Source organism: Dendrobates tinctorius, unplaced genomic scaffold, assembly GCF_039654945.1.
Source record: "Dendrobates tinctorius isolate UK_male_01 unplaced genomic scaffold, ASM3965494v1 ptg000160l, whole genome shotgun sequence".
NCBI lineage: Eukaryota > Metazoa > Chordata > Amphibia > Anura > Dendrobatidae > Dendrobates > Dendrobates tinctorius.
In genome coordinates, this window is record NW_027361827.1 from 18,186,845 (window position 1) to 18,214,246 (window position 27,402).

The 27,402-nt window shown below is 42.7% G+C and overlaps 1 protein-coding gene across 2 annotated transcripts in view; it reads right to left on the reverse strand.

Annotated features, from left to right (window-relative positions):
• SNX30 (sorting nexin family member 30) overlaps positions 1–27,402 on the reverse strand; it is a 77,981-nt gene that overhangs the window by 30,508 nt on the left and 20,071 nt on the right. For both annotated transcript variants that reach the window (XR_012220812.1, XM_073549690.1), the window contains exons 2-6: positions 12,204–12,392; positions 11,398–11,508; positions 9,574–9,732; positions 6,247–6,442; positions 3,589–3,788 (exon numbers count right to left, since the gene is read on the reverse strand). Coding sequence is in view for 1 of the 2 variants with exons in the window: in XM_073549690.1 (XP_073405791.1) it covers positions 3,589–3,788; positions 6,247–6,442; positions 9,574–9,732; positions 11,398–11,508; positions 12,204–12,392 (855 nt within the window). In the remaining variant the exon portion in view is untranslated. The remainder of the gene's footprint in view (positions 1–3,588; positions 3,789–6,246; positions 6,443–9,573; positions 9,733–11,397; positions 11,509–12,203; positions 12,393–27,402) is intronic.

The following is a 27,402-nucleotide window of genomic DNA, read 5'->3' on the forward strand; positions in this document are numbered from 1 at the left end:
TTACCCCGGAGGGCGCGGGAGGGGCGGCCACGTCCCGAGTCACACAGGCAGTGGAGACAGGAGCAGCAAATAGAGGAGGAGAGGCGAACCCCCCCGACCTCGGCTGCCCAGCTTCTGTGAGTACCTAGGGGCTCCGCTCGCTGGCCACGGCAGCCCCTTGTGACCTCTTCATGCCCCGATAGGGGACAGGAAAAACACTGAGGTAGCAGGAAGGGGAGGGTTATTTAACCTCTTTGTGTTCCTGTCCCCTATTAGGGCGGGGAGACAACCTCCAAGGTGGCTCTCGTGGAAGGTGACTAGAGAAATCATCACTACATCTGTAGATAAATTCCCAAAGGGGGGACTCTGCTCTTCTGTCATTGGGGGCTCTGACTGACAAATTATCATAGCATACTCCATACACAAATAGAGTTCCTTTCCTCCAGAGTCTCTCCGTATGGCTAAGCAGCACTGTATTGCCACATATGGGGAATTTCCACATTCAGCAGAAATTAAGTGAAAATGGAAAACTTGGGGCTAAAACAAAATTTTGGTGGTAAAAATGTAATGATTTTTTCTTCACTGCCCAATGGTATAAAATTCTGTGACACGTGGGATGCCAATATGATCACTGCACCCCTAGATGAATTTATTGAGGGGTGTAGTTTAGTAAAATGGGGTTAATTATGGGGGGGTTTTCTCATATTCTGGCACCTCAGGGGCTCTGCCAACGTGACATGGCACCCGCAAACCATAACAAAATCTGCACTACAATATGGAGCTTATTCTTTTCAGAGTTTTGCACTGTGTCTGAAAAGTATTTCCTTATTACATGTAGGGTTTTGGCAATCAGGATAAATTGCACAACAAACTATATGGTTAGTTTTTTCCTATTAACCCTTATAAAAATTTCAAAACCTGGGGCTAAAACAACATTATAGTGGTAAAAATGTACTTTATTCTTTCTTCACCGTCCAATGGTATAAAATTCTGTGACAACTGTGGTGCTCACAGCACCCCTAGATTACTTAATTGGGGAGTGTGGCATGTAAAATGGGGTCACTGAAGGTTGGGTTCTGATTTTCTGGCATCTCAGAGGCTCTGCCAGTGTGACATGGCACCCTCCAACCAGTCCAGCAAAGTCTGGCACTTCTCTTCTGAGCTCACACTTATCTACATTTAAAACAATTGCTCGGACATTGATCCAGAAAAGTAGGACGAGTGTTATGAAAGTACAATGTGAGTTTTCTCACATAGCATCCGTGTGACATGAATTGCAGACACATTTTTTTTCTCTGCAACTATTATTCTGCAATCATAAGTTTTTGACCACATATAGGGTATTGGCATACTCGGGAGAAATGGCGTAACAAATTGTACAGTACATTTTCTTCTATTAACCCTTTTGAAAACTAATAACTTGAGGCCAAAGCAACATTTTAGTGGCAAAAAAAAGTCATTTTCAATTTACTTAGCCCAATGTTATACAATTCTGTGAATCGCCTGAAGGTTTAAAAATTCTCACTAGACCCCTAGATGAATTCCTCAAAAGATGTAGTGTCCAAAATGGGGTCACTTGTGGAGGGTTTCCAGTATTTAGGTACATTAGGGGCTCTGTAAATGAAACATGGCATCTGCTATTTAATCCAGTCAATTTGTTGTTCCAGAAGTCAAATGGTTAGCGCTCCTTCCTTTCTGAGCCCTGCCATTCATCAAAACAGTATTTTTCCCCCCCACATATGGGGTGTTCACTTACTCAGGAGAAATTGGACAACAAATTTTACCATCCATTTTCTCCATTGATCCTTGTGAAAAAGAAAAATTTGGGACTAAATCAACATTTTGTGGGCAAAAGCAAAAATGTTCATTTTGTTCCCTTCCACATTGCCTTAATTCCTGCAAAGCATCTGAAGGGTTAATAAACTTTTGAGGGGTCCAGTTTGTAAAATGGTGTCTGTTTTTGCTCGTAAATTGAGAAATTGATGATCAACTTTTAGCCCTTCCAACTTCCTACCGAAAAAAATTAATGTTTCAAAAAAAAAAAAAAGATTCTTATGTAAAATAGACCCGTGGGAAATGTTATTTATTAACTATTTTGTGTGATATAACCATCTGGTGTAAGGGCATGAAAAAAAAAGTTTGAAAATTGCAAAATGTTCAAAGTGTTCGCCAAAGTGTTTCACAAAGAAACGCAAAAAATAATCAACCTAAACTTGCCACTAAATGAAGTACGAAAAAAATATCTAAAAATCACTGGTATACGTTGACGCGTGCCACAGTTATTATCGCAAAGTAACACTGGTCAGAACGGTAAAATTTGGCCTGATTATGAAGGTGAAAGCAGGCTCAAGGGTGAAGGGGTTAGAGGGAACACTGCTAGAATCAGAGTCTCAGCCCCTATATCATGGTGTTTCCTAATATCATAGCAAAAACCTGGTGATAGTTGCATTTTAATAAAGCCTTCACAGACCAAGTCATTAAGGATATATCAAAAGAAGATGCATGTCTGGCTTCCCCTGGATAAAGCTACACGCGAAACACGCGTCAGGGTGCCACAGCCACTTAAAGGTACAGTGCCGATTTACTGCTGACACTCAATCCTCTCCCATTTGGTCTTTAATTTATAACTTTCTAACAATCAGTATTTATTTTGGTACAACACCAATTTATATATAAGCTTTGCTCGCCTTCTTAACCTTTGGAATGTGGCTGCTTTGATCCCTTAAATATAATAAACATAATTTCTTTTTTCATATTTGGCCTAGAGACACATTAAGCTTTTTGTGGAAGCTATGATTTTGCTTCTTATACTTATTCAATGCTCATTGGCCACATCGGTCCAGGATCCATTGTGTAGTAGACATATTTTGGCATGGTGTCCTTTACTGTGGCTATTTTTTGCTTTGTTGTCCCAATTTCTGATTATATTTTATTTGTATTTTAATTCATATCAATAAAAGTTTTGAATTTTTATGGCACATAGCTTCCCGGTTTTCCTCTTTTGATATATGAATTTTTGGAAGCGATGTTTATCTAGGAAGCGTCATGTTTTGATACTACAGGTTATTAAGGAGTTAGTTGCAAATCAGACATGTCTGTGTGAAATGCACTTCTGCCCATTTAATGATGGTAAACGCAATTCTTTTTTATATTAAATAGGCTATAATAACTGAATAATGAAAATTTACAATGTTGTCAAATGTGTAAACTATACATAAAGGTTTGTACCAAGATGAGAAGTTATTCCCTATCCATAGGGTAGGGAATGTCTGCCTGATCTCTGGAAGTCTGACCGCTGGGATCCCCACCGATCCTAATTACCTGGGGCTCTGAAAAAGTCCAGTCTGAATGGAGCAGAAGTCAACCAAGCGCATGTCTGATCCTTTTATTCTCAATAGGAGCCTAGAGATAGTTGCGGTTCTTGGCATGAACCCTTTAACACAAACAGTAAATTTAGTCCCTTGTATACAGATTCCAGCATAGTCTCATCTTGTGAAACGCTTACAGATATCATATTAGTAAGTATTCATGCCACTTAAAGCACTGATCAGATCAAACTTCAGTTGAGACACATACATTACAGCACAGTTTACAGTCAGTGAGTCTCACCTTCATAGACTCAGAGTAGAGGATATACTCTCGTAGTACTGGCAGGAAATCCTCTGTCATGTCTTCTGTTAGCTCCTCCAGGGTAGTACTGCAGTTTCCAATGCAGGCAGATACTCCCTCCAGGGGTTCCTGCAGCTCTCCTTCTAGAGCACTCCATGTAGAATGGACCGGGCCATACTCTCGAAGCTCCACCAAGTACTCTAATATAGATTAGTAAGTCAATCAGAGGCTCCCATGATCAATATTGTACTCCAAGAGTTTTTAATAAAATATTAAGGTAACAGAAGACAAAGCAGTGCTGGTGTTAGAACAGTAACAATACTAATTATAGTGGACATTAATAAACAGCATTAATTGGTAACCAGCCTTGTCAACCTGAGCAGTGTTTACATTTTACAGCAAATATAAATCCGGTCATTCAAGCCAAGAATATCACAAATTGAAAGGGACTAAAGCTCTAAGTGTATGTTCCCACGGTCAGTAAACGCTGCCGATTGGATGGTGCGTACATCCGCAGCGTCCAGATGTTACAGCATAGTGGAAGGGATTTCAAGAAATCCCATGTCCACTATCCGTGCACGGCCGCCTCCGGCTTCCCTGCGGTGACGCACAAGCGGCGCGTCTTTCCAGACCGCAGCATGTCAATTTATGTAGCAGAGACGCTCAGCCTCTGCTGCGTAAATTACCCATGGACTTTCATTAGGTGCGGTAAAACCACATTATCTTCCTAGTCACAAGCGTATTAAGTGCAGGAACGCTGCTTACTATGCATGTGTACTAATTTAAATAATGGTGAATCTTGTTTCAGCCGGAAGTCCACGTACATTGAAGTTGTCGCAATCAGCTGACTGTGAGAACTGCCGGGCATGTGACCACCAGGAACGGGGTTATCGCCAGTCACTAGCATCAGCTTCAAGTTCTCACAATAAGCTGCAGTACACGTGACCGCCGGGGTACGAATTGTCTCCGGTCATCAGCTTCAAGCTCAGCTGTTCTGCATAATGTCACCGTTCAGCCAAAGGCATCCAGATGTAGCAGAAGTGGACTCCTCATGGGACAGCATGTATATCTTCTCGGCGGACAGGTAAGAATATTGTTGCTTTTTTATTTTAACTCTATTCCAGGAGACAAGGGTGTTGGTGGAATAGGCGATGCAGTAAGTATGGTTTAATTAAGATCTATTAAAGGGGTCGGTGTCATTATTTCAATTAAAAGACTTTATTCTGGCTGTCTTTATTTACCATGTAACTATAGGATTAGTAATGGATAGGTGTCTTATTGACACTTGTCCATTAGTAAGCCGTGGGCTTGATGTCACCTGACAATACAAAGGTGACATCAACCCCACAAATATGAACCCCACCTGCCACCCCTACAGGGCAAGTGGGAAGAGCCGGGTAAAGTGCCACAATTGGTGCATCTTTGGATGTGCCAAATGTGGGGCAGCTACGGGCTGCTATTTTTAGGCTGGTGAGGACCAAAATCCATGGGTCTGGCCAGCCTGAGAATACCAGGCTGCAGCTGTCTGCTTTTTCCTTGGCTGGTTAACAAAAACAGAGGGGACCCCACACTTTTTTTTTTTTTTTTTGGAGGGGATCCCATTATTTTTGCTAACCATCCAACTGCTGCAGCCTGGTATTATCAGGCTGGTAAGGTAACGTTCATGGATATTGGATCCTTACCAGCCTGAAATACCAGTCCCAGTAGTCTGCTTTACTCTGGCTGGTTAACAAATATAGGGGGACTCCACGCTATTTTTCTTTTTAATTATTATTAAAAAAAGAAAGGACCTCTCTATGTGCTTTCCTCCACTTCCTGTGTTGTGTACTTCTGGCTCAGTCACAAGATTCAACATTATTTAAGTTAGCACACGTGTAGTAAGTTGCATTCTCGCACTTAATAGGCATGTGACTAGAAAGATAATGCGGTTTTACACATCTAATGAAAGTCTATGGGCAATTTATGCAGCAGAGACTGAACGTCTCCGCTACACAAATTGACATGCTGCGGTCTGGAAAGACGCGCTGCATGTCCGTCTCTGCAGGTGAGCCACAGGCATCGGTGCATGCGTAGTGGGCATGGGATTTCTTGAAATCCCATCCACTATGCTGTAACAGCTAGACGCTTTGGATGTATGCACCGTCTAATCCGCAGCGTTTACTGACTCTGTGCACAGACCCCAGTATATCTCCAAACAGGAAACCACTTTTTTTTCCTTCCCAGAAGCCAACTTTAAATTAGCTTTATTTCAAGTGACAAAAAAAACAAACAAAACGCATGCAATGAAAAAAATGCATAAAAAACGCAGGTGACCTCAGATGCAGACTTAGTGCAAATTTCACCTTTGTCAAATCCTGAACAAACACTGAGCCATTCCTGATCGTGTGCACATACCCTAATTGTTGTATATTTTTGCAGTCACTCAAACATTGCTTATTGTAGGTCCCACTATTGGTTTTGTCTAAATAATGTGATTACAATTTTTTGTTGTCACTGAACTCTCTATTCATTGGTAGCAAGCAAAGATGTGAAGAACTGAAAAACATACTAAAAAGCTGCACTACACCGTAAGCTTTAGATGTAATAAAAAAAAAAATAAAATAACCAAAATTAAATTTAGGTTACTGAAAAATAATACATCAGGAAAAAAAAACATACCTACTTCCTCCTTGATAATGCGCTGTGCTATCCTGTCAATGGTTCCAAGTTTCAGTGCAAGTGTGTCCAAGTACTCGGTCACTGCTGAAAATTCCAGTGGTCGATTTCTTAGCTTGTAACCGCTTGTCACATATCGCACAGACTCCCCCATCTTGGAAAGCAAAGTGACACCCTGCTTTTTGTGGCTGTTCAGGTCCTAGGACCCAAAAATAAAAGCATTTATTAAAGGACTTCCCTTCAAGCAATAAAATGGTACATCAGTCTCAGTTAAGTAATTCATACAACACTTATAGGGGGTATCCATAGCCCAATACATTTTAAAACCAGCTGTAAATATTCTAAAATAGCTAAATAAAAAACTATTTCCCTTCCCAAGTGATCCAATGCAAAAATCCAGCGGTCCTTCCGGACTTGATTAAAGTGGTCAGCAAGTATATGTTGCAGCCAATTAGCAGCTGTAGTTACCATATGCTATACTTCTGGAATCACTGTGCAGCGATGGAAGCTGCAATGTCTGCAGTATGGCCAATGATCGCTGCTAATTGACTGCGGTGGTCACATACTGAGGGCATGTAGAAAAACAGAGGCCAATGGAGTTTCAGCACTGGAGCCTGGCGCACCATGCAAAAGAAGAGAGGGGGTATAGTTTTATTTTGCCATTTTCAATAATTTTTTTTTAACGGCAAGTTGAGCAAACGGTTTAAAAAAAGTTGTGTTAAAACAGACTTCTTGCTTGCCAGGGGTGATGTATGCCTTATTGATAGCTCTGATTGCTATTCTGGCTGGAACCATGCACTCTGAGAAGTTACTGCTATATGAGATCAGGGACACTTGGGCTGGCCAGAGAAAGACAGTTGTAACAGGAGCACTTACAAGCTCTGTAAAAAAGAGCTTGTAAACATTGTGGTTTTCACCTAGTAGACTGGCCACCACTAGACAGACTGCACCTGTAAACAATAAAATTAAAAATCCTTACTTTCTTGAGAATGGAGATCATTTTAAAAAAATAAAGTTCAAAGTTGCTCCTTTTTACAAGCACATTGCCATTTTAACTAATATGTTGTCAAAACCCCCTTAAAAATGTGCTTTCCCAGTTAGCCCAGAACTCTGATTACTGTTCCAAGACTCAATTTCATCCTCTGTTTTATGACAGATTGGCTGTAGCATTAACAATGCATGCTCAAGTACATTGATTAGTGGCTTTATCAAAGGATGACTTCCACCTTTATGGATCTCCCTAAATCAAGCATATGCAATCTTTCATAATGGATCAATTGAAGGCAGATTAATTTGGATCAGTCGGTACCTTTAGAACTTTCATAAGTACCGTATATACTCGTGTATTAGCAGAGTTTTTCAGCACATTTTTTGTGCTGAAAATGACCCCATAGCTTATACATGAGTCATTGTCCCAGAAGACAGCAGGGGAAGGGTAAGCGGCGGAGCAGCTGGTCACAGGAGGCAGGAGCCGGCTGCTACAGCTAAAGCCTGTGCCTGCTGCTAAAGAGAAATGAATATTCATTGTGCTGGCGGTGAATATTCATTTCTCTTATAGGTATAGTGCGCATGTTGTCAGCAGCAGCCGGATTCTAGCAGCTGCCGGGCTATCACAGGTGTGCGCTACTTAATGAGTTGTGAATACTCACCTCTCTCCACTCCCATAGGCATAGAGAGAGGTGAATATTCATTCCCTTAATGAGCGGGGACATGTGATCGCTCGGCCGGAAGAGCCGCTGACACCGGAACAAGATGTTGCAAGGACGTGCAGAGAAGTAGGATTTTTTTTTTTTTTTGCTTTTCCTTTTCTCATGGGTGCCATGCATACAAGGACGGAGATGAGGAGCCATGCATGCAAGGACGGAGATGAGGAGCCATGGATGCAAGGACGGAGAGGAGGAGCCATGGATGCAAGGACGGAGAGGAGGAGCCATGGATGCAAGGACGGAGAGGAGGAGCCATGCATACCATGATAGGGATGACGGGACAGCGAATACCCGGCTTAAATTGGAGTCAATAACTTTTTCCAGTTTTTCGTGGCAAAATTAGGTGCCTCAGCATATACTCGGGTCGGCTTATACTCAAGTATATACGGTATCTAGAAATTTGAGGCTTGTTTAAATGCACCCCTTAACACCAGGGCCATTTTCATTTTTTGCTCCCCTTCCTCCCAGAGCCATAACTTTTTCATTTTTAGATCAATGTGGCCATGTGAGCTTGTTTTTTGTGGAACTAGTTGTACTTTTGAACATTGATTGTAACATATCGTGTACTGGAAAACGGAGAAAAAAAAAAGTTCCAAGTGCGGTGAAACTGCAAAAAAAGTGCAATTCTACAGTTTTCTTTATCTTTTTACCATGTTCACTAAATGCTAAAACTGACCTGCAATTATGATACTTCAGGCCATTACGAGTTCATAGACACCAAACATGTATAGGTTCTTTATTTAAAGTGGTAAAAAAAAAAAGTGCCATTTTCCGAGACCTGTAATGTCTCCATTTTTCATGACTTGGGGGCCAAGTGAGGGCTTATTTTTTTCACGCCGAGCTGATATTTTTATTGATACAAATTTTGTGTAGATATGTTTTGATCGCCCATTATTGCAATGTAGCGGCAACCAAAAGAATGTAATTCTGGCGTTTTGATTTTTTTTTTTTCTCGTTACACTGTTTAGCGATAGGGTTAATCTATTATATAAAGCTCAATGTGGGTGTGTATGTACGTATGTGTGTATGTCCGGGATGTTCATTTATATTTATAGATCAGGAGATTGCAAATTTGAAACTGAAAGCTACAATAGACTCCATGGGAGACTAGAAGCTGCAGTACTTTTATCGCCTCTGCTACACACAGACGGTGATCAGATTACCTGTGTGTAGCAGAAATGCTCACTTGCTATGAGCACTGACCACAGGCCAGCGCTCATAGCAATCTGGCAATAACAACCACAGAGGTCTACTGCAGACCTCTGGTTGTCATGCCGACCCATCGGTGATCTGTGATCATGAGACGGGGTCAAAGGGCGGAGCCAGTGACGCGCTTCCTGTAAGCGCAAGTTAAATGCTTCTGTGACAGATTGACAACAGCATTTAACTAGTTAACAGCCACAGGTGGATCGCGGGAGTGGAGGTTGGAGTAACCTGCTCTGTTCCATTGTGGAATAATGGCATTGGTTTACGCTTGTCCTCTTAATGCCACGCACAAAAAAAAATGTAACTAGGTTAGTCATCGCATAAGGCAAATTGGATCAATAAAATGAGGATTTCAACTGAAACATGTGAATACATCATTGAATGATTTTTACAACTAGCAATATGTCATTAGGCTAACCTTAGAAGTAAGAAATACATTGAAGTGCTCATTGAAGGAGAGTACTGGATGGTCGGCAATCCTCTTGAGAAACTTGTCCAATGCCCTTCTTCTGGTTTCCACAAATTCTTCTGAAAACCGATCTACAACACCTTTAACAACAAATTTCTCTGGAAGAGGCTGAAATGAAGCACAAACCACATCTTCAGTTTACAATAAACAGCTTTAGGGTTTATGAAACACCATACCATTCAGCCATAAAGGGAACCTGACAAACCCCCCATGCTTGTCCAGTCAGGTTCGGTGAACAGAGGGATGTGCGTTTATGATACCTGGCAAGGCGTTGCCCTCACCCGAAGTTTGTCATGAGCAGACATCTTTACATTCCTATCCTACAACCTCATAGCTGGGAAGGCTGGGAAACTGCTGAGAGCTGACATGTTAATATCCTGATAATGCACTAACTAAAGATTACCTTTTTGCTAAATAAAGGTATTTAGAAAAGTTTGAAATATTTATTTTTATTAAGTTTCTCAGAGTACTCCTTTAAAGGGAACCTGTTACCAAAAATGCTATGGACCTGCAGATATAGGGTTAATCTGAATGTTAACAGCGTTATTAACCTGCCCGGCGCCTGCACTCAGTTAAATGTTGCGGGGAGAAAATTAACTTTATTCCCCCCGCGGCATTCCGGTTACAGTCATGGGGGTGGGGCCAGAGCTGGTTCAGTCACTACTCTGAGAATACAGAGCAGAGGTTGTAACTGTGCCCCCCGGCCCTGACTGACAGCCGGCCCCAAAGCAGAGCAAGTGTCAGTCAGGGCCAGGGGAGCGTTACAGCCTCCGCTCTCTATACTCAGAATGGTGACTGAACCCACGTTGGTGCCGCCCTCATGACTGAAACCGGAACGCTGTGGAGTATAAAAAAATAAAATAAATAAAAAAAAAGATAAGTTTCTCCCTGCAGTGTTCTGCAAAGTGCAAGTGCCGGGAAGGTTAATAACACTATTATCCTGCAGATTAACCCCATATTTGCAGGTTAATAGTGTTTTTTTTTTCTTCTAGTGACAGGTTCCCTGTAACCCTTTTACGACCTATGACATACGTACGTCATAGGTCTCCTCCCTCTCTTTAATGGAGGCTCCATCGCTAAGCCTGCATCCTTTCGGGCACAGGACAGCTGATCTGATCAGCTGTCATGTGCCCCTAACAGAATCGGGTGGAATAGCAGTTTAAAGTTTAAAAAAAAAAAAAAATTATTTTTAATTCCTTCTTGATATGTGCTGTCCTGCAAAAAAAAAAAACAAGCACTTGCACGGCCAAATTGACGGAAAAATAAAAAGTTATGGCTCTGGGAAGAAAAGGGAGCAAAATATCAAAAATGCAATAACTGAAAATCGCAAAGTGGTGAAGGGGCTAAAGATGCTGCCAGAACATTTATATAAATGGCATATCCTTAGGATAGGTCATCAATATTAGATTGGTGCGGGACTAGACACTCAAAGATCAGCTTGTCTGGCAGTGGTCGGATGTAATCAGTTGCATAGCTGCACAGCATAACAGTCATCTGTATACTGGTCAAGGCTGGAAACCTGCACATCTGCCCTATTCTCCGCTGTGGAAACTATACAGTTGAGGAAAGTGAGCAGCGCAGCTCTGTGACTGATTACATCTGGCCACCACTGGCACCAGTAACAACTGATCGGAGGTGGTGTCAAGAGTTGCACCCCCACTGATCGGACTTGATAACCTATCCTGGAGAATAGGACATCAATATAAAAGTCTGGTACATCAAAGACTTAAATAATTCCATCTCTCTTTAAGGCATCAGTACAATACTACCTACGGGAATGAAGTGAGTAGGCTGGGTTTCTTCAAGTTTATTCCGTATCCAATCAAAATCCTGGTACCGTCGACGTATGGAATACTCAGGCAGGTCAAATTCTGATCTTGTAGTCTGTGAAAGGAAAAGGAGTAAAAAATAAATAAATGTAGGGAATGCTGTGTGGCTTCTGTTTGAGCAATGGTTGTTTAGTGAATGATCCATTATCATAGTTGCATTTCTAATCAGGAAGTTCTACTCTTATCTAATGTCACAAACGACTTTTCATTCATTTTGGAGCGGTGGTATGCAACTCAGTCAGTGTAGAGATAGTCGGAATACCCAGTCATTTGTATGGGAATTCTGACCATTGCTGTCATGAGGCCTTATCCTGTTTTCCAGATATGTGCAGACCCTATCTGGGGGACCTGCATCTATTGTAAAGTTATGGTGTGAGCTGTGATATGCCATAAATGTATGCTAGCAATACCATTTTTTAAGATTTCCTTCATGTGTCCCTTTTTATGCATAAATGTAGTGGCTGGCTCACGCCAAGTCACATTCCTAATTCTACAGCAGAAATAGTGAAAGCGCGGTCATCGAGCGACTTAATCCCAAATCATTTTAGCAGAAACAGTAAACTGCTTTTGGATAGGTCTTTGTCATCTTGCATGGTCAGTGCAACGCAAATTATTCACTCTTAGAAGATAGTTGACCTTTACAATCTCATTAAAGGAGTTGTCCAGGATCCATGAAAAATGTACCGTAATACTCTTCCTGAGGAATACACAGAAGAGAGATACAGAATAATAGCATACTTAGAGATTTACCTTGGTCATAACCCGGTAAGTTATATAGGTTTCCATAGTGCACACATGTTTCTTTGGGTCATCAACTGTAACAAATAGGTCCCTTGTCTCGCCGTCCATGTCATCATCTAGCTGCAGCCTGTTAAGAAGTGATGATGAAGAAGCTGGGCTTGATGTGTCCGCAGGGGTACCATTTGGCAAACTAAGGTCCTACAGCAGAAATTAAGGAATGAAAAATAAATGAGGACATAATGTTTAAGTGTGTGCTGATAACAAATGGCACAAATCTAGTAGACGTCATCGCAATTACCGTGGACACAGAGTGAGGTGTAAAAATAATGCACAAAGAGCTAAGAAATTAGTTATATGCAGGGCCACATATGCTAGGAGCCAAGTTCTTGCCTCAGGCAGCGAACAGTCTGCAGTGTCTCTAAGGGTCCGTTTTCACGGACTGGCCGATTGCACTGCATAATCCCCAATTCATAAAGCTTTACCCTTTGGCAGATTTTTCAATAAGCCATTTATATAGGCAGACCAAACTAAGTGATGTACACATAGGCTGCCATAGTTTACGACAGTGCTAGGCCCGTTTACACAGGATGATGCACCGGCGAGAACGAGGATCTTTTGAACTCCAAATCAGATTATTTCACCCAAAGAACGAGACTTTCGTTCATTCAACACATGATCGGCAGCCTGTTTACACTGAAAGATTACCATGAAACAAGAGTTCTTAAGAACACTCTTTCACGCCAATCTTTCAGTAATGCAGTATAAGGAGGATGCAGGCTTTGTCTGCCCTTCCTACTACACTTCCCCCATTTTTTTTTTTTTTAATATCCATTGCCACAAAGCCTGACACTTGCACTGCCATCCACTGACTGTATAAGGTTGTCATGAATTGGGGAATCACCTGTTCCCAGAGTGCTGATGGCCACTAGTGAGAAGAGGGGAGAAATTCCAACTTGACGATCCCTCTAAGTCAACTGGCTGATCAACCCCCTTCTAGATATGTCCCATTGTGAAAAAGTATCTGCAAAACGGCGCTCCTCAGGCATGGTGGAGCTGCCCCAGCACATCATCCATTCGTGCACCGACTCGTGATACTTCCATCTTTAGCAGGTAATCATTTTCAAACTATCATGTCCTTTCCTTCCCCCCCATTATCAGTAAATGGATACATCTACTGCTTAGTGCAATAGTCATCTCCCAGGACAAGATTTCTTTGCATTACTGGTTAATTGTGTATCTGCCTTTCTCCTTGAGGGTATTGAGAAACTTTTGGACTTCTTTTTGAACTTGCTGCTATATACTATCACTGTGCACTTTATTTACCTATTTATTGATTTATCCATACTATTTAGTAATTCTAAAATATTGATTTATGATCACTCCAGATATTCTCAGCAAAATTTTATGAGTATATGTTAATATGTTGATAAACTAGTGCTGGGTACATCCTCCCCCTTTATTTGGAGGTTCCCCCCCCTTGTCTTTTTATACTACATATTTTAATTATTTACAAATAAATACATAGGTTTTAAAAATTCAAACCTTTTCTTAAATTCCTTTTATGGCACCATATCATACAAGAATATGTTATCAATATACTTCCGTTAATGCGCATTGGGATAATTAGAACGCCAAGGTTCGGCGCTAATTTTACAATATGAATGGGGTGAGTCATTTATCATTATGCGAACACAGCTGCCGTTGATCATTAATTATAAAGTGGATAAAGTCTTCTGCTTGAATATATTTTTAGATGAATTTGCACATTACACTATTTACGCACTTTATCATCATGTTTTGTAATATGTGAAATACCGTAATGTGTTATACGCGGTTTATCAAATAATTATTGTAAAATATCTGGATAATTTGACTGCTTTAAATAGCATGCACTTTTGTACTGCTTGAAAAAGGTCCACATCTTTGAACCGAAACATCGCCAGATGTCAATTAAACTGCACATGAATTGACAGCATTATGGTGTGCTGCTTTCATCTTTGAAGAGATTATTTTTTTTTCTAACCTGTCAGTGTGATTTTACTGTACGTGCCACATGAATTGCCAGCTTTCCAAAAAGGACACCGGTATATAAAAATCAAACAGCGCTCGCATGGTCCGAGTGCTGTGCGATTTTTTTTCTCGCACCCATAGGAGAGTTTCGGACGCATGCCGCGATTTTACACGCACAGTGAATACACCCGAGATAATAATCAGTGATGTGAGTTGCCCCATAGATTAACACTGGGCAGAGTGCTATGCGATGTTTTCTCAAATAGCACTCGCCCTTATTCTACGGCAGCCCTATAGGTTTTCTGTTATCCCTGTTTTGTCGGAGTCTGGTTTACCTTACCTTAGTCTTCCCATGACTCATGGGGTGGGACAGATCAGGGTTTAACGGGATCATAGCAAGGTCAGAGACTTAGGCCTCTCTACCTTCAAGAGTACCCTCGGACAGGGATAGTTAGGGGCCCAGTTACAGTGTGAGGCACTCTTTCTTTACCGAAGAAAATCACAGCATGACATCCAGGTCCTGAAGCAGCAAAACAGCCCCAGACCATCACACTACCACCACCATATTTTACTGTTGGTATGAGGTTCCTTTATTGCAATGCTGTGTTACTTCTATGCCAGAAATAATGGGACACAACACCTTTCAAAAAAGTTCAACTTTTGTCTCATCAGTCCATGGAGTAATCCCCCAAAAGTCTTGGGGATCATCAAGATGTCTTCTGGCAAAACGGAGACAACAAGCCTTTATGTTCTTATAGCTCAGCAGTGGTTTTTGTCATGGAACTCTGCCATGCAAACTATTTTTGCCCAGTCACTTTCTCATAGTGGAGTCGTGAACACTGATCTTAACTGAGGCCTGCAGTTTTTTGGATGTGTTTGTGGGGTCTTTTGTGACTTCTTGGATGAGTAGTCATTGCGCTCTTGGGGTAATTTTGGTTGGCTGGCAACTCCCGAAAAGGTTCACCGCTGTTACAGGTTTTCACCATTTTCGGATAATGGCTTTCCCTGTGGCGAGTTTTAGAAGCTTTTCCAAACTGATAGGTCTCAATTATTTTCTCATTTGTACCAGAATTTCTTTGGACCACAGCATGATGTCTAGCTTTGGAGGATCTTTTGGTCTACTTCACTTGTCAGGTAGTCCCTATTTAAGTGATTTCTTGATAGAGAACAGGTGTGTCAGTAATCAAGCCTGGTTGTGGCTAAGTAATTTGAACTCCACTTCCCAAAAATGTGATAAACCACATAATTTATGCTTTAAGGAATATGGGAAGGGGGGGGATCACTTTCACACAGAGCCCTGTAGGTTTGGATTTCTTTTTCCCTTAATAAAGACCTTCATTTAAAAGCTGCATTTTGTGTTTACTCAGGTTATCTTTGTCTAATATTTAAATTTCTTTGGTAATGGGAAACATTTAAGTGTGACAAACATGCAGAAGAATGGGAAGGGGCAAACACTTATTCATACCACTGTAAGTGGTGTTAATGCATCCCTGCAAAATGAATTTTTTCTGACTCTGCACACTATACTGCTGCTGACAATCAGCCTTGTAATTAATGGAGACCACAGACTAGCTCAACTTATTGACACATTTATTTATAGATCTGCTGCACTCAATTGGGTGACATATTGTGTCATTCTCACATAGTACATCACCCAGCTTTGCACGTAGACTTGCCTCTGCACCTAGCATTCACATGGTATGCCTTCCAGCTAACCCCAGCTTACCCCAGTGTTATTTATGACCTTGTTTACTCTGGCTTAATCATATGCATCTGGTCCACTCTTAATTGCCTGGCCAAGATGAGCAGAGACCACTCCTCTCTGCTTCACACCTGACTGCACTTAGTTGTACATATATTGCATAGCTCAAGTCTGCAGTGTGATTCCTATAAGTGTGTCCTAGAAGTGTGAAGATAAATTTTAGAATTAAAACCAGAATGGAACCAGAAGGGAACTGAAGGTAACTGGACACAGTCACTTTAAACAATGTTTCTGTTTGTTTTCACTTTCACCCCTATAATCCTTCACTTTCTGCTAATTCCCCTAATCCCTACTCCTAGTAAGGAACTGTTCATCTCTTAAATCCTCCCCATCCACCTCACCTCCTCCTCAAAACGGTTCCTTAACATACAATCCTCTGTCTCCAAACACAGACAGCCCCCTCATGCCCTCTCCTGCTCCCACCTGCTAACACTTTCTCTGCTCCTTCTCACTGCTGGTGATATCTCTCCAAATCCTGGTCCTCCTCACCACATTCCCAGTCATTTCTACCTCCCATCCACGCTCTATCACAACCTTCCGTAACCACTCCAACCTTATACCCATTCACCCAGACCCTGCTTCCCCAGTCCCACTAACTGTGGAACACTCGCTCTGTCTGCAACAAGCTTTCCTACATCCATGATCTTTTTGTTACTACCAAACTTTCCTTCCTCGCCATCACCGAAACCTGGCTCACCCCTTCTGACACAGCCTCTCCTGCTGCACTTTCATATGGTCGCTTCCACCTTTCTCACACCCCCGGCCCCAGCAGCAAACATGGCAGAGGAGTTGGTTTTCTCCTGTCAGATACCTGCTCCTTCACCCCAATCCCACTGCCACCCTCTGTTACCCTGCCTTCCTTTGAGGTGCACTCTGTGCGCATCTACTCCCCCTCCAACTGGCTGTCATCTACCGCCCCCCAGGGCCAGCCACCACCTTCTTTGACCACTTCACCACCTGGCTACTTCATTTCCTTTCCGCGGACATCCCTACTATCATGGGCGACTTCAACATCCCCATTGACACTTCCCTCTCAGCTGCCACTAAACTTCTCTCACTTCCTCCTTCGGCCTCACTCAATGGTCTTCTACAGCCACCCACAAAGATGGCCACACACTGGACCTCATCTTCACCCGCCTCTGCTCCCTATCTAACCTCTCTAACTCACCTCTTCCTCTCTCTGATCACAACCTTCTCACATTCTCTTCCCTCTCCACTCCATGTCTACAATCCCCACCCCACAAACTTTCACACCCTCGCAGAAATCTTAAACACTTTGACCTACACTCATTCTCAGAATCCCTCCTCCCTCTCAGATATACGTTCCTTACACAATGCGGATGACGTTGCTGCTCTATATAATACCACAATAGCTGTAGCTTTGGAATCTGCTGCCCCACTTACACATACCAAAGCTCGCAAAATCAACAGACAGCCCTGGCACACCAGCCTGACCAAAGAACTGAGGCGAGCTTCCAGGGCTGCTGAGCGCAGATGGAAAAGATCCCACTCCAACGAGCACTTCATCGCATTCAAACAGTCCCTCACTACTTTCAAGACCACACTCGCCACAGCTAAACAAACCTACTTCTCATCTCTCATATCCTCCCTGTCTCACAACCCTAAACAGTTATTCAACACCTTCAATTCTCTCCTCCATCCCCCAGCACCTCCTCCCTCATCACAGCTGAAGACTTTGCCTCATTTTTCAAGCAAAAGATTGATAACATCAGAGACAGTTTTGGTCAACAACCCCCAGAGCCCTTCCTCCCGACTTCCCAGCCCTCCACCTCCAAAACCAACTTCTCCACCATTACAGAAGATCAACTCTCCACTCTACTCTCAAGATCACATCTCACCACCTGTGCACTTGACCCGATCCCATCCCACTTCATCCCAAACCTCACCACAGTCTTCATCCCAACCCTAACCCATCTCTTCAACCTATCACTAACAACTGGTGTTTTCCCCTCAAGCTTTAAACATGCCTCCATCACACCTATCCTCAAAAAGCCCTCTCTTGACCCATCCTCTGTATCTAGCTATCGCCCTATATCACTCCTCCCCTATGCCTCCAAGCTACTGGAACAACACGTCTACCTTGAACTGTCCTCCCATCTCTCTTCTTGCTCCCTCTTCGACTGCTTACAATCTGGCTTCCGGTCACACCACTCCACTGAAACTACTCTTACTAAGGTCACCAATGACCTCTTAACCACCAAGAGCAAGCGACACTACTCTGTCCTCCTCCTCCTGGACCTGTCGGCTGCCTTTGACACAGTGGACCATTCCCTATTATTACAGACCCTCTCATCCCTTGGCATCACAGACTTGGCCCTATCCTGGATCTCTTCATACCTAACAGACCGGACATTCAGCGTCTCCCACTCACACACCACCTCCTCACCTCGCCCCCTATCTGTCGGAGTCCCACAAGGTTCAGTCCTAGGACCCCTGCTCTTCTCCATTTACACCTTTGGCCTGGGACAGCTCATAGAATCTCATGGCTTTCAGTATCATCTCAATGCTAATGACACACAGATCTACATCTCTGGACCAGATATCACCTCCCTACTAACCAGAATCCCTCAATGTCTGTCCACTATTTCCTCCTTCTCCGCTAGATTTCTGAAACTTAACATGGACAAAACAGAATTCATCATCTTTCCCCCCCATCTCACGTGACCCCCCCAACGAACCTATCCATTACAGTAAATGGCAAGCTTGCTGCCTCAGGGTAATCCTTGACGCTGATCTCTCCTTCAAACCACATATCCAAGCCCTTTCCACTTCCTGCCGACTTCAACTCAAAAATATTTCACAAATCCGTTTATTTTTCAACCAAAAATCTGCAAAAACCCTAGTCCATGCCCTCATCATCTCTCGCCTTGACTACTGCCACCTCCTGCTCAGTGGCCTCCCCTCGAACACTCTCGCACCCCTCCAATCTATTCTAAACTCTGCTGCCCGACTAATCCACCTGTCCCCCCGCTATTCCCCAGCTTCTCCCCTCTGTCAATTCCTTCACTGGCTCCCCATTGCCCAGAGACTCCAGTACAAAACCCTAACCATGACATACAAAGTCATCCACCTGTGTCCTCCATACATCTGTGACCTCGTCTCCTGGTACTTTCCTGCACGCAACCTCTGATCCTCACAAGATCTCCTTCTCTACTCCCCTCTTCCCACAATCGCATACAAGATTTCTCTCGCGCATCACCCCTACTCTGGAACTCTCTACCACAACATATCAGACTCTCAGGTACCATCGAAACCTTCAAAAAGAGCCTGAAGACCCACCTCTTCCGACAAGCCTATAACCTGCAGTAACCACCGATCGACCAAACCGCTGAATGACCAGCTCTACCCTCGCCTACTGTATTCTCACCCATCCCTTGTAGATTGTGAGCCTTCGCGGGCAGGGTCCTCTCCTACTGTACCAGTTATGACTTGTATTGTTTAACATTATTGTACTTGTTTTTATTATGTATACCCCTCCTAACATGTAAAGCGCCATGGAATAAATGGCGCTATAACAATAAATAATAATTCCCAGCAGCTTTTACGTTTGCATGTAATAAGCATAGTCACAAGTATACAACAGAGAAAGTAGCCATTCATCACAGCCTCTAAGGATAATAAAGCGCACACACAGGCATGCTGCAGACACTGTTGGATTAATAACGTGATATACTGTAGTAGTATTGACTTTTCAATGTCATGTCTGAGATAGCAGTAAAACTTGCCGATAATTCGTTTTTTTAACTTTTATACCAAAAAAAAAAAAAAAATCTATTTTTGGACCAAAAATTTACTGAACACACCAGACAAACTGAAATGAGGTCTTAAAGGGGGTTGTCTAGTCTCAGAAGAAAAGTCTGCATTCGCTGAATGTGCACACTATTACATTTTTTCTGCATTCCAGAGGCGAATGGATGGTCTACCGATAAACGCGTCTCACCCAACTTCTCTCACTAGGAGAGAACTGAGAGAAGCTGCGTGAGACTAGAACACATGTGATCTCAAGTTTGCAAATTGCATACATTTGGATATGTGAACACCCACCTGCACAAACAGGGGAAGAGTAACAGTGAGTGCACTGCACACTGTGATTATTCAACAGTCACATACAGGAAGTATGAAATCACTCTGACCAGACAAGCCTGTAATATTTAATGCCAAGGAACAGTAAGTAAAGACAAGAATACAAAAAAAAAAACAACAGCTTTTCATACACCTTCATTGGATGTTTATATACAGATATTGGTCCAGGCCCCCAACCATACATATTCTGCCAAGCTTCAGCAAGAAGAGTCAGCTTATCTGTACGAAAAACAGAGGACCAGGCATTGAAATTCCAACTCCACCCCACTCTTCTATGCTGTCCCCTAAAAAGGCGATAGAGATGTTCCCCATCTACATGAACAGATTTGAATGAAATTGCTGGGCTTAAACAACTTTGTTCTATGTGGATGGTGACCATTTACTCTTTAGGTGGCCATACACATTAAGAACAAATTGGTAGATTGCAAAAGGGGTAGTCTGGCCTTATGATGTGGAAGACCTATCCTTAGGATTGTGTATAAATATCAGATTGATCCAGTGCCTCCACTGATGAGCTGATTTTACTGCCAGCTTGAGGTGCAGCTCAGATCATATTGAAGTAACATCTTGATATTGACGACCTATCCAAAATATGTTACAATGACTACCCCTTAAACTACTTCTGGACTGACAAAAGACCATAAACATCTGGGTTGTCCACACTTGGCCTTAGAATGTCAGTGCAGAGTTATGTGCACACACTGCGGATTGGTCTGCAGATTTTTATCTGCAGAACCGCAGGTAAAATACCTGCGGTTTTACCTGCGACTTGGCCTGCGGTTTAGCCCTGCGGTTTGTCACCTGGACAATGGAATAGGTGGCAAACCGCAGCAGAATCCGCAGAAATAATTGACATGTCAATTGTTTCTGCGGATTCAAAACCGCAGCTTTTCCGCAGTTAAAAATCCGCAGCGTGTGCACAGCAGAATGTTAATCCCATAGGATAACATGTTACTGTACACTGTCTGCAGAACTGCTGCGGCCAAAACCGCAACGGAACCGCAGTGTGTGCACATAGCCTAAAACATCAATGCAAAGTAAGCAGTTTGCTTAAGATTGTGTAGTGGTGGGAGCAGAGATCTAAATGTCAGGCACTGTCTTCTCTGTTAGGAGTCTGGCTATCATGATTTACCACCATGTTTACCTTTTCAATTGCAGTATATTCAACGCTGCAACAGCACGCTGCAACAGCACTGGCAAGAAGAGTTGTCTCCCGCGACCAAAGGAGATATGGTTCTCAAAATGCTCCCCAACAGGTCTCTTCATACATTATGGCGGACACCATGTGTGAAATAAATGAAGAAATAAAATAGAAAAAGCAAAAATAAAATAAAAAATAGAACACAAGTCAAAAACACGTGTGTGTGTAAATACATTATTAACTGCTCAAAAAAATAAAGGGAACACTAAAGTACCACATCCTAGATATCTCTAAATGAAATATTCCAGTTGCAAATTTTTAATCATTGCATAGTGGAATGTGTTCAGAACAATAAACCATAATTATCAATGTAAATCAAAATGAATATACCATGGAGGTCTGGAATTGGAATGATACTCAAAATCAAAGTGAAAATCAAATAACAGGCTGATCCAACTTCAGTGGAAATGCCTCATGATAAGGAAAAGTTGCTCAGTAGTGTGTGTGGCCTCCAAGTGCCTGTATGACCTCCCTACAACGCCTGGGCATGCTCCTGATGAGGCGGCGGATGGTCTCCTGAGGGATCTCCTCCCAGACCTGGGCTAAAGCATCCACCAACTCCTGGACAGTCTGTGGTGTAACGTAACGTTGTTGGATGGAGCGAGACATGATGTCCCAGATGTGCTCAATCGGATTCAGGTCTGGGGAACGGGCAGGCCTGTCCATAGCGTCAATGCCTTCATCTTGCAGGAACTGCTGACACACTCCAGCCACATGAGGTCTGGCATTGTCCTGCATTAGGATGAACCCAGGGTCAACTGCACCACCATATGGTCTCACATGGGGTCTGAGTATCTCATCTCGGTACCTAATGGCAGTCAGGCTACCTCTGGCACGCAAATGGAGGGCTGTCTGACCCTCCATTGAAATGCCACCCCACACCATTACTGACCCACTCCCAAACTGGTCATGCTGAAGGATGTTGCAGGCAGCAGATAGCTCTCCTCGGCGTCTCCAGACTCTGTCACGTCTGTCACATGTGCTCAGAGTGAACATGCTTTAATTTGTGCAGGGCGCCAGTAGCGAATTTGCCAATCCTGGTGTTCTGTGGCAAATGCCAAGCGTCCTGCACGGTTTTGGGCTGTGAGCACAACCCCCATCTGTGGACGTCGGGCACTCTGAAACAGACTCCATGAGGATGGTCTAACAGTTTGTGCAGACACATGCACATATGTGGCCTGCTGGAGGTAATTTTGCAGGGCTCTGACAGTGCTTCTCCTGTTCCTCCTTGCACAAAGGAGAAGGTAGCGGTCCTGATGCTGGGTTGTTGCGCTCCTACGGCCACCTTCACGTCTCCTGGTGTACTGGCCTGTCTCCTCCTGGTTGCGCCACCAGCCTCTGGACACTACGCTGACAGACACAGCAAACCTTCTTGCCACAGCTCGCATTAATGTGCCATCCTGGATGAGCTGCACTACCTGAGCCACTTGTGTTGGTTGTAGAGTCCGTCTCATGCTACCACGAGTGTGAAAGCACAACCAACATTCAAAAGTGACCAAAACATCAGCCAAAAAGCATTGGTACTGAGATGTGGTTTGTGGTCCCTACCTGCAGAACCACTCCTTTATTGAGTTTGTCTTGGTAATTGCCAATAATTTCCATCTGTTGCCTAATCCATTTACACAACAGCATGTGAAATTGTCAGTGTTGCTTCCTAAGTGGACAGTTTAATTTCACAGAAGTTTGATTTACTTGTAGTTATATTCCATTGTTTAAGTGTTCCCTTTATTTTTTGAGCAGTGTATACTTTATACACACATACTGTAAGGTAACATTTGTTATTCAGATAGGGGGCACTCGCTAGGCAGCCAAATAACCAGGTCCGGCACGAGTTTCTCATAACTCCAACAGTCCATGCGGTTTATTAAGGCCTGTTTCACACTTCCGTTTTTGTGTCCGCCAAACGGATCCGTTTCCGTTTTTTTGACGGAAACTGATGCAAACGGATCCGTTTTTTAAAAAACGGATCTTTTTTTGACGGATCCGCGGTAACCACTAATGGAAGTCTATGGGACAAAAAAACGGATCCTGCAAAAAAAATGGCGGATCCGTTTTTTACGGAAACCAACGGATTTTGACGGATTTGAAAAAATGGAAGTGTGAAACAGGCCTAAGCATCATAAACCATGAACAGCAACAGAAAGTTGAAGTTCAACAGCATAGCATCAAAGACAGAGCTCCACTATGCATAACCTGTGTGACTACAGGGTTAACAATGTCCAATACGCAGGCTCTCTAGCCTCACAGTTATCTCACCCAGTGGCCAGGTTACCTCGTGGTTGTTTCTCCACACTGCAGACATCCATTCCCTCCCCTGGGAACTCTCAGGCACTTGCAGCCATTAAACACAGCGTCCACACGTGCTGTTAGGAAGGCAGCCACGTCAGCCAGACGAGACCTTCCATACGGACCAACCAGGTCTAAGCATTCACTCATGTGACCTACCCTGGCCACCTTATATGGTCTAACCACGCCCACCAGATCACATGGCTATGACCTCAACACAGGTCCTTCAATCATTCACACACATACTTTACTATGGCCTTGTATACACCCGCCCCTAGGTGAGTTTGTAGGTGATTGATTCCACCCGTCTCACCAATCACCTGAAGGCTTCTCCCTAACACATTGGCACGAAAGATCAGTTCTGCTGATCAGCACATAATCAAGCCTTCATCCCAAGGCCACCCACCTTGGGAAACATAATGATCCTTTAGCACCCTGCTCCTGTTACCACTCTGGACATGGCTATCCGTCCGTCCTGGGACACCCACACGGCGCCTCCTAGCGGACACAGTGGTCACTGCACCACAATACATATACAGCCAGCTTAAATCACCTGATTTACCTTGGCAACAGATACATGTCTGACTTCACTCCAGGTGACGATAGTTTGTTGTTTGGCTTAAAAGATCTCTCGTTAAATATCAACTGACAAATGCTAGTTATGGATAAGATGGCCTATTTTAGTCTAATGCGTATGGCCACCTATTTCATAACCTATAAGTATCAATGTGCATTTTTTTAGAAAGCAGAGCTGTTCAGATCAATGGTGACATAAGGGGAAGGAAGAAGCAAACGTCTCCTGTTAACTGGGTGTTAATTGTTGCAGTCCGCGCTTGCAATATATGTGTATACTAATAAAACATGGGGCTGTAAAGCAACTCCCACTTACTGGAGGCTCAGGTGCCCAAGAATATGTGCCAAAGCGGCACGGTAATATTTTTTAATGGTTTACGGATCTGTTTTTCATAAACATTTTGCCTTTTCTGTAATAGAAATCCACCCTAAGTGCAGCGTTCCTGGTCAGTGTGTTTGGCTGATAGACTTGTGTTTATCAGAGGAGGCAAAGCTGCAGGGTGGAGGAAAAAGGGCAGTGTGAGCCATTGATCTAACAGGAGGTGTGGCTCAGACAACTACACACTCCCTGTTTGCACAGATTACAGCTCTGCCCTATGGAGGCAAGCAATAAGCACTAGGTGAGACGGAACCGCACACAATCATACAGTGTCACATAGAAGATTATTGAATGATTTAATATTTTGGAAGTGCTAGCTCTATTTCTAATGTTTGAATATATGGATGTTCAGATCAAGTTTGAGACCACAACTGGACATTTTAAGCATTGTAGTTTACACACGAGAAAAAGTTTGGTTCTATGATCTGAAAGTCAATGACAAGTAAAATAAGGTACATAAATCAAAAGTACTTAATATGCGTCCTCAAATTTGGAAAGGAACACTTATGGTGTGACCATTGCTGCGTTCCAGATAAAGTAGACACTCAAAACATATAGAGCAGAAAGAGAGAAAAGGGACACTACAGAAATAGAAGTCTCACAATGCTGACAATGCATCCCATACGTTTTCGGGTCTGCTAAAAAAGTGAACTTGTGTCCTGTGGATCTGTCATATGACAATGTTATCTTGCTGGATGCGTCTGGGTTACAGAGGAAGTTGAAAATATTCAGAATTAATAGGAATTCTAGCAGAAAAGTGCAAAGTTATGCTTATCATGGCGGAAGGATGACACTACTGACAAAACAGATGAAAAGATACAGAGCACAATTCTGAAAAGTTAGAAATCCTAAAGAAAGGGGTCCTCCGTTTGCTTATTTAAATGAAGAGTTACAACATGTATTTCGCATACTACTGCAAAGAAATGTTCACCCACAATTTTTGCCTCTTGTCACAGGATCGGCCATTATCATGTAATATCGCTGCCTAAATGACAGTCTTAAAAATTGTAAGCATCTTCAAAATAAATTTCACTACCTCCTGTGAATATGGTTTTGCAAAGTTCAGACAAATTATTTGATTTTTCAACACGTCACAGATTGACAAATCAAACAAAAACCCACAGGGGTGAACTTTAAAAAAATAAAAATAAAAAAAACAGGTGAACACAAAACAGACTTTGAAAAAGGTGCAATGAAAAGATGAATATGGGCAAATATATATATTTATAATTCTATTCTATATATTGCTGATTTTGTAAGTTTTCCCACTGAAAGACATGAATAGTCTATAATTTTAAGGGTAGGTTAATTTTAACATTGAGAGATAGAATATAAAAAAAAAACCCAAAAAACTGAAAAATCACATTGTATAAAATTATATAAATTTGCATTTTGCAGTGAGAAATAAGAATTTGATCCCTCTGGCAAACAAGACTTAACACTTGGTGGCAAAACCCTTGTTGGCAAGCACTGCAGTCAGACGTTTTTTGTAGTTGATGATGAGGTTTGCGCACATGTCAGGAGGAATTTTGGTCCACTCCTCTTTGCAGATCATCTCTAAATCATTAAGATTTTGAGGCTGTCGCTTGGCAACTCGGAGCTTCAACTCCCTCCATAAGTTTTCTATGGGATTAATGTCTGGAGACTGGCTAGACCACTCCATGACCTTAATGTGCTTTTTTTTGAGCAACTCCTTTGTTGCCTTGGCTGTATGTTTTGGGTCATTATCTTGCTGGAAGACCCAGTCAAGACCCATTTTTAATGTCCTGGCGGAGGGAAGGAGGTTGTCACTCAGGGTTTTACGGTACATGGCTCCATCCATTCTCTCTTTTGATGCGATGAAGTATTTCTGTGCCTTTAGCTGAGAAACAACTCCAAAACAAAGTTTCCTCCTCCATGCTTGACAGTGGGGACAGTGTTCTTTGAGTAATAGGCAGCATTTTTCTTCCTCCAAACACGGCAAGTTGAGTTAATGCCAAAGAGTTCAATTTTTGTCTCATCCGACCACAGGCCCTTCTCCCAAACACTCACAGAATCCAGGTGTTCATTTGCCAACTTCAGACGGGCCTGCACGTGTCTTCTTGAACAGGGGGACCTTGCGGACACTGAAGAATTTTAAACCTTTACAGCGTAATGTATTACCAATGGTCTTCTTGGTGACTGTGATCCCAGCTGCCTTGAGATCATTAACAAGTTCCCCCATGTAGTTTTAGGCTGATCACTCACCTTCCTCATGGTCAAGGATACCCCCATGAGGTGAGATTTTGCATGGTGCCCCAGATCGATGTCGATTGACAGCCATTTTGTAATTCTTCCATTTTCTTACTATTGTACCAACAGTTGACTCCTTCTCACCCTGCATCTTACTTATGGTTTTGTAGCCCATTCCAGCTTTGTGCAGCTCTATGTCCCTGACATCCTTATATAGCTCTTTGGTCTTGCCCATGTTGTAGAGGTTAGAGTCTGACTGAGTCTGTGGACAGGAGTCTTTTATAAAAGGTGACTATGTAAGACAGCTGTCTTTAATGCAGGTAACGAGTTGATCAGGAGCGTCCAACTGGTCTGTAGGAGCCAGAACTCTTAATGGTTGGTAGGGGGATCAAATATTTCCCACTGCAATGTGATTTTCTGGATTTTATTTATTTGATATTCTCTCTCTCAATGTTAAAATGAATCTACCCTTAAAATTATAGACTGTTCATGTCTTTGTCAGTGGGCAAACTTACAAAATCAGTATGGGATCAAATACTTATTTGCCCTAAATACACACACATTTTATTTTATTCCCCCCCCCCCCACACACACACTTTTTTATTCTCATTAAAACACACCTAAGAATATATGCCAACATAAAAATCATGCAAGTTTTGTGTGGCTTTTTTCGTGTCACGTA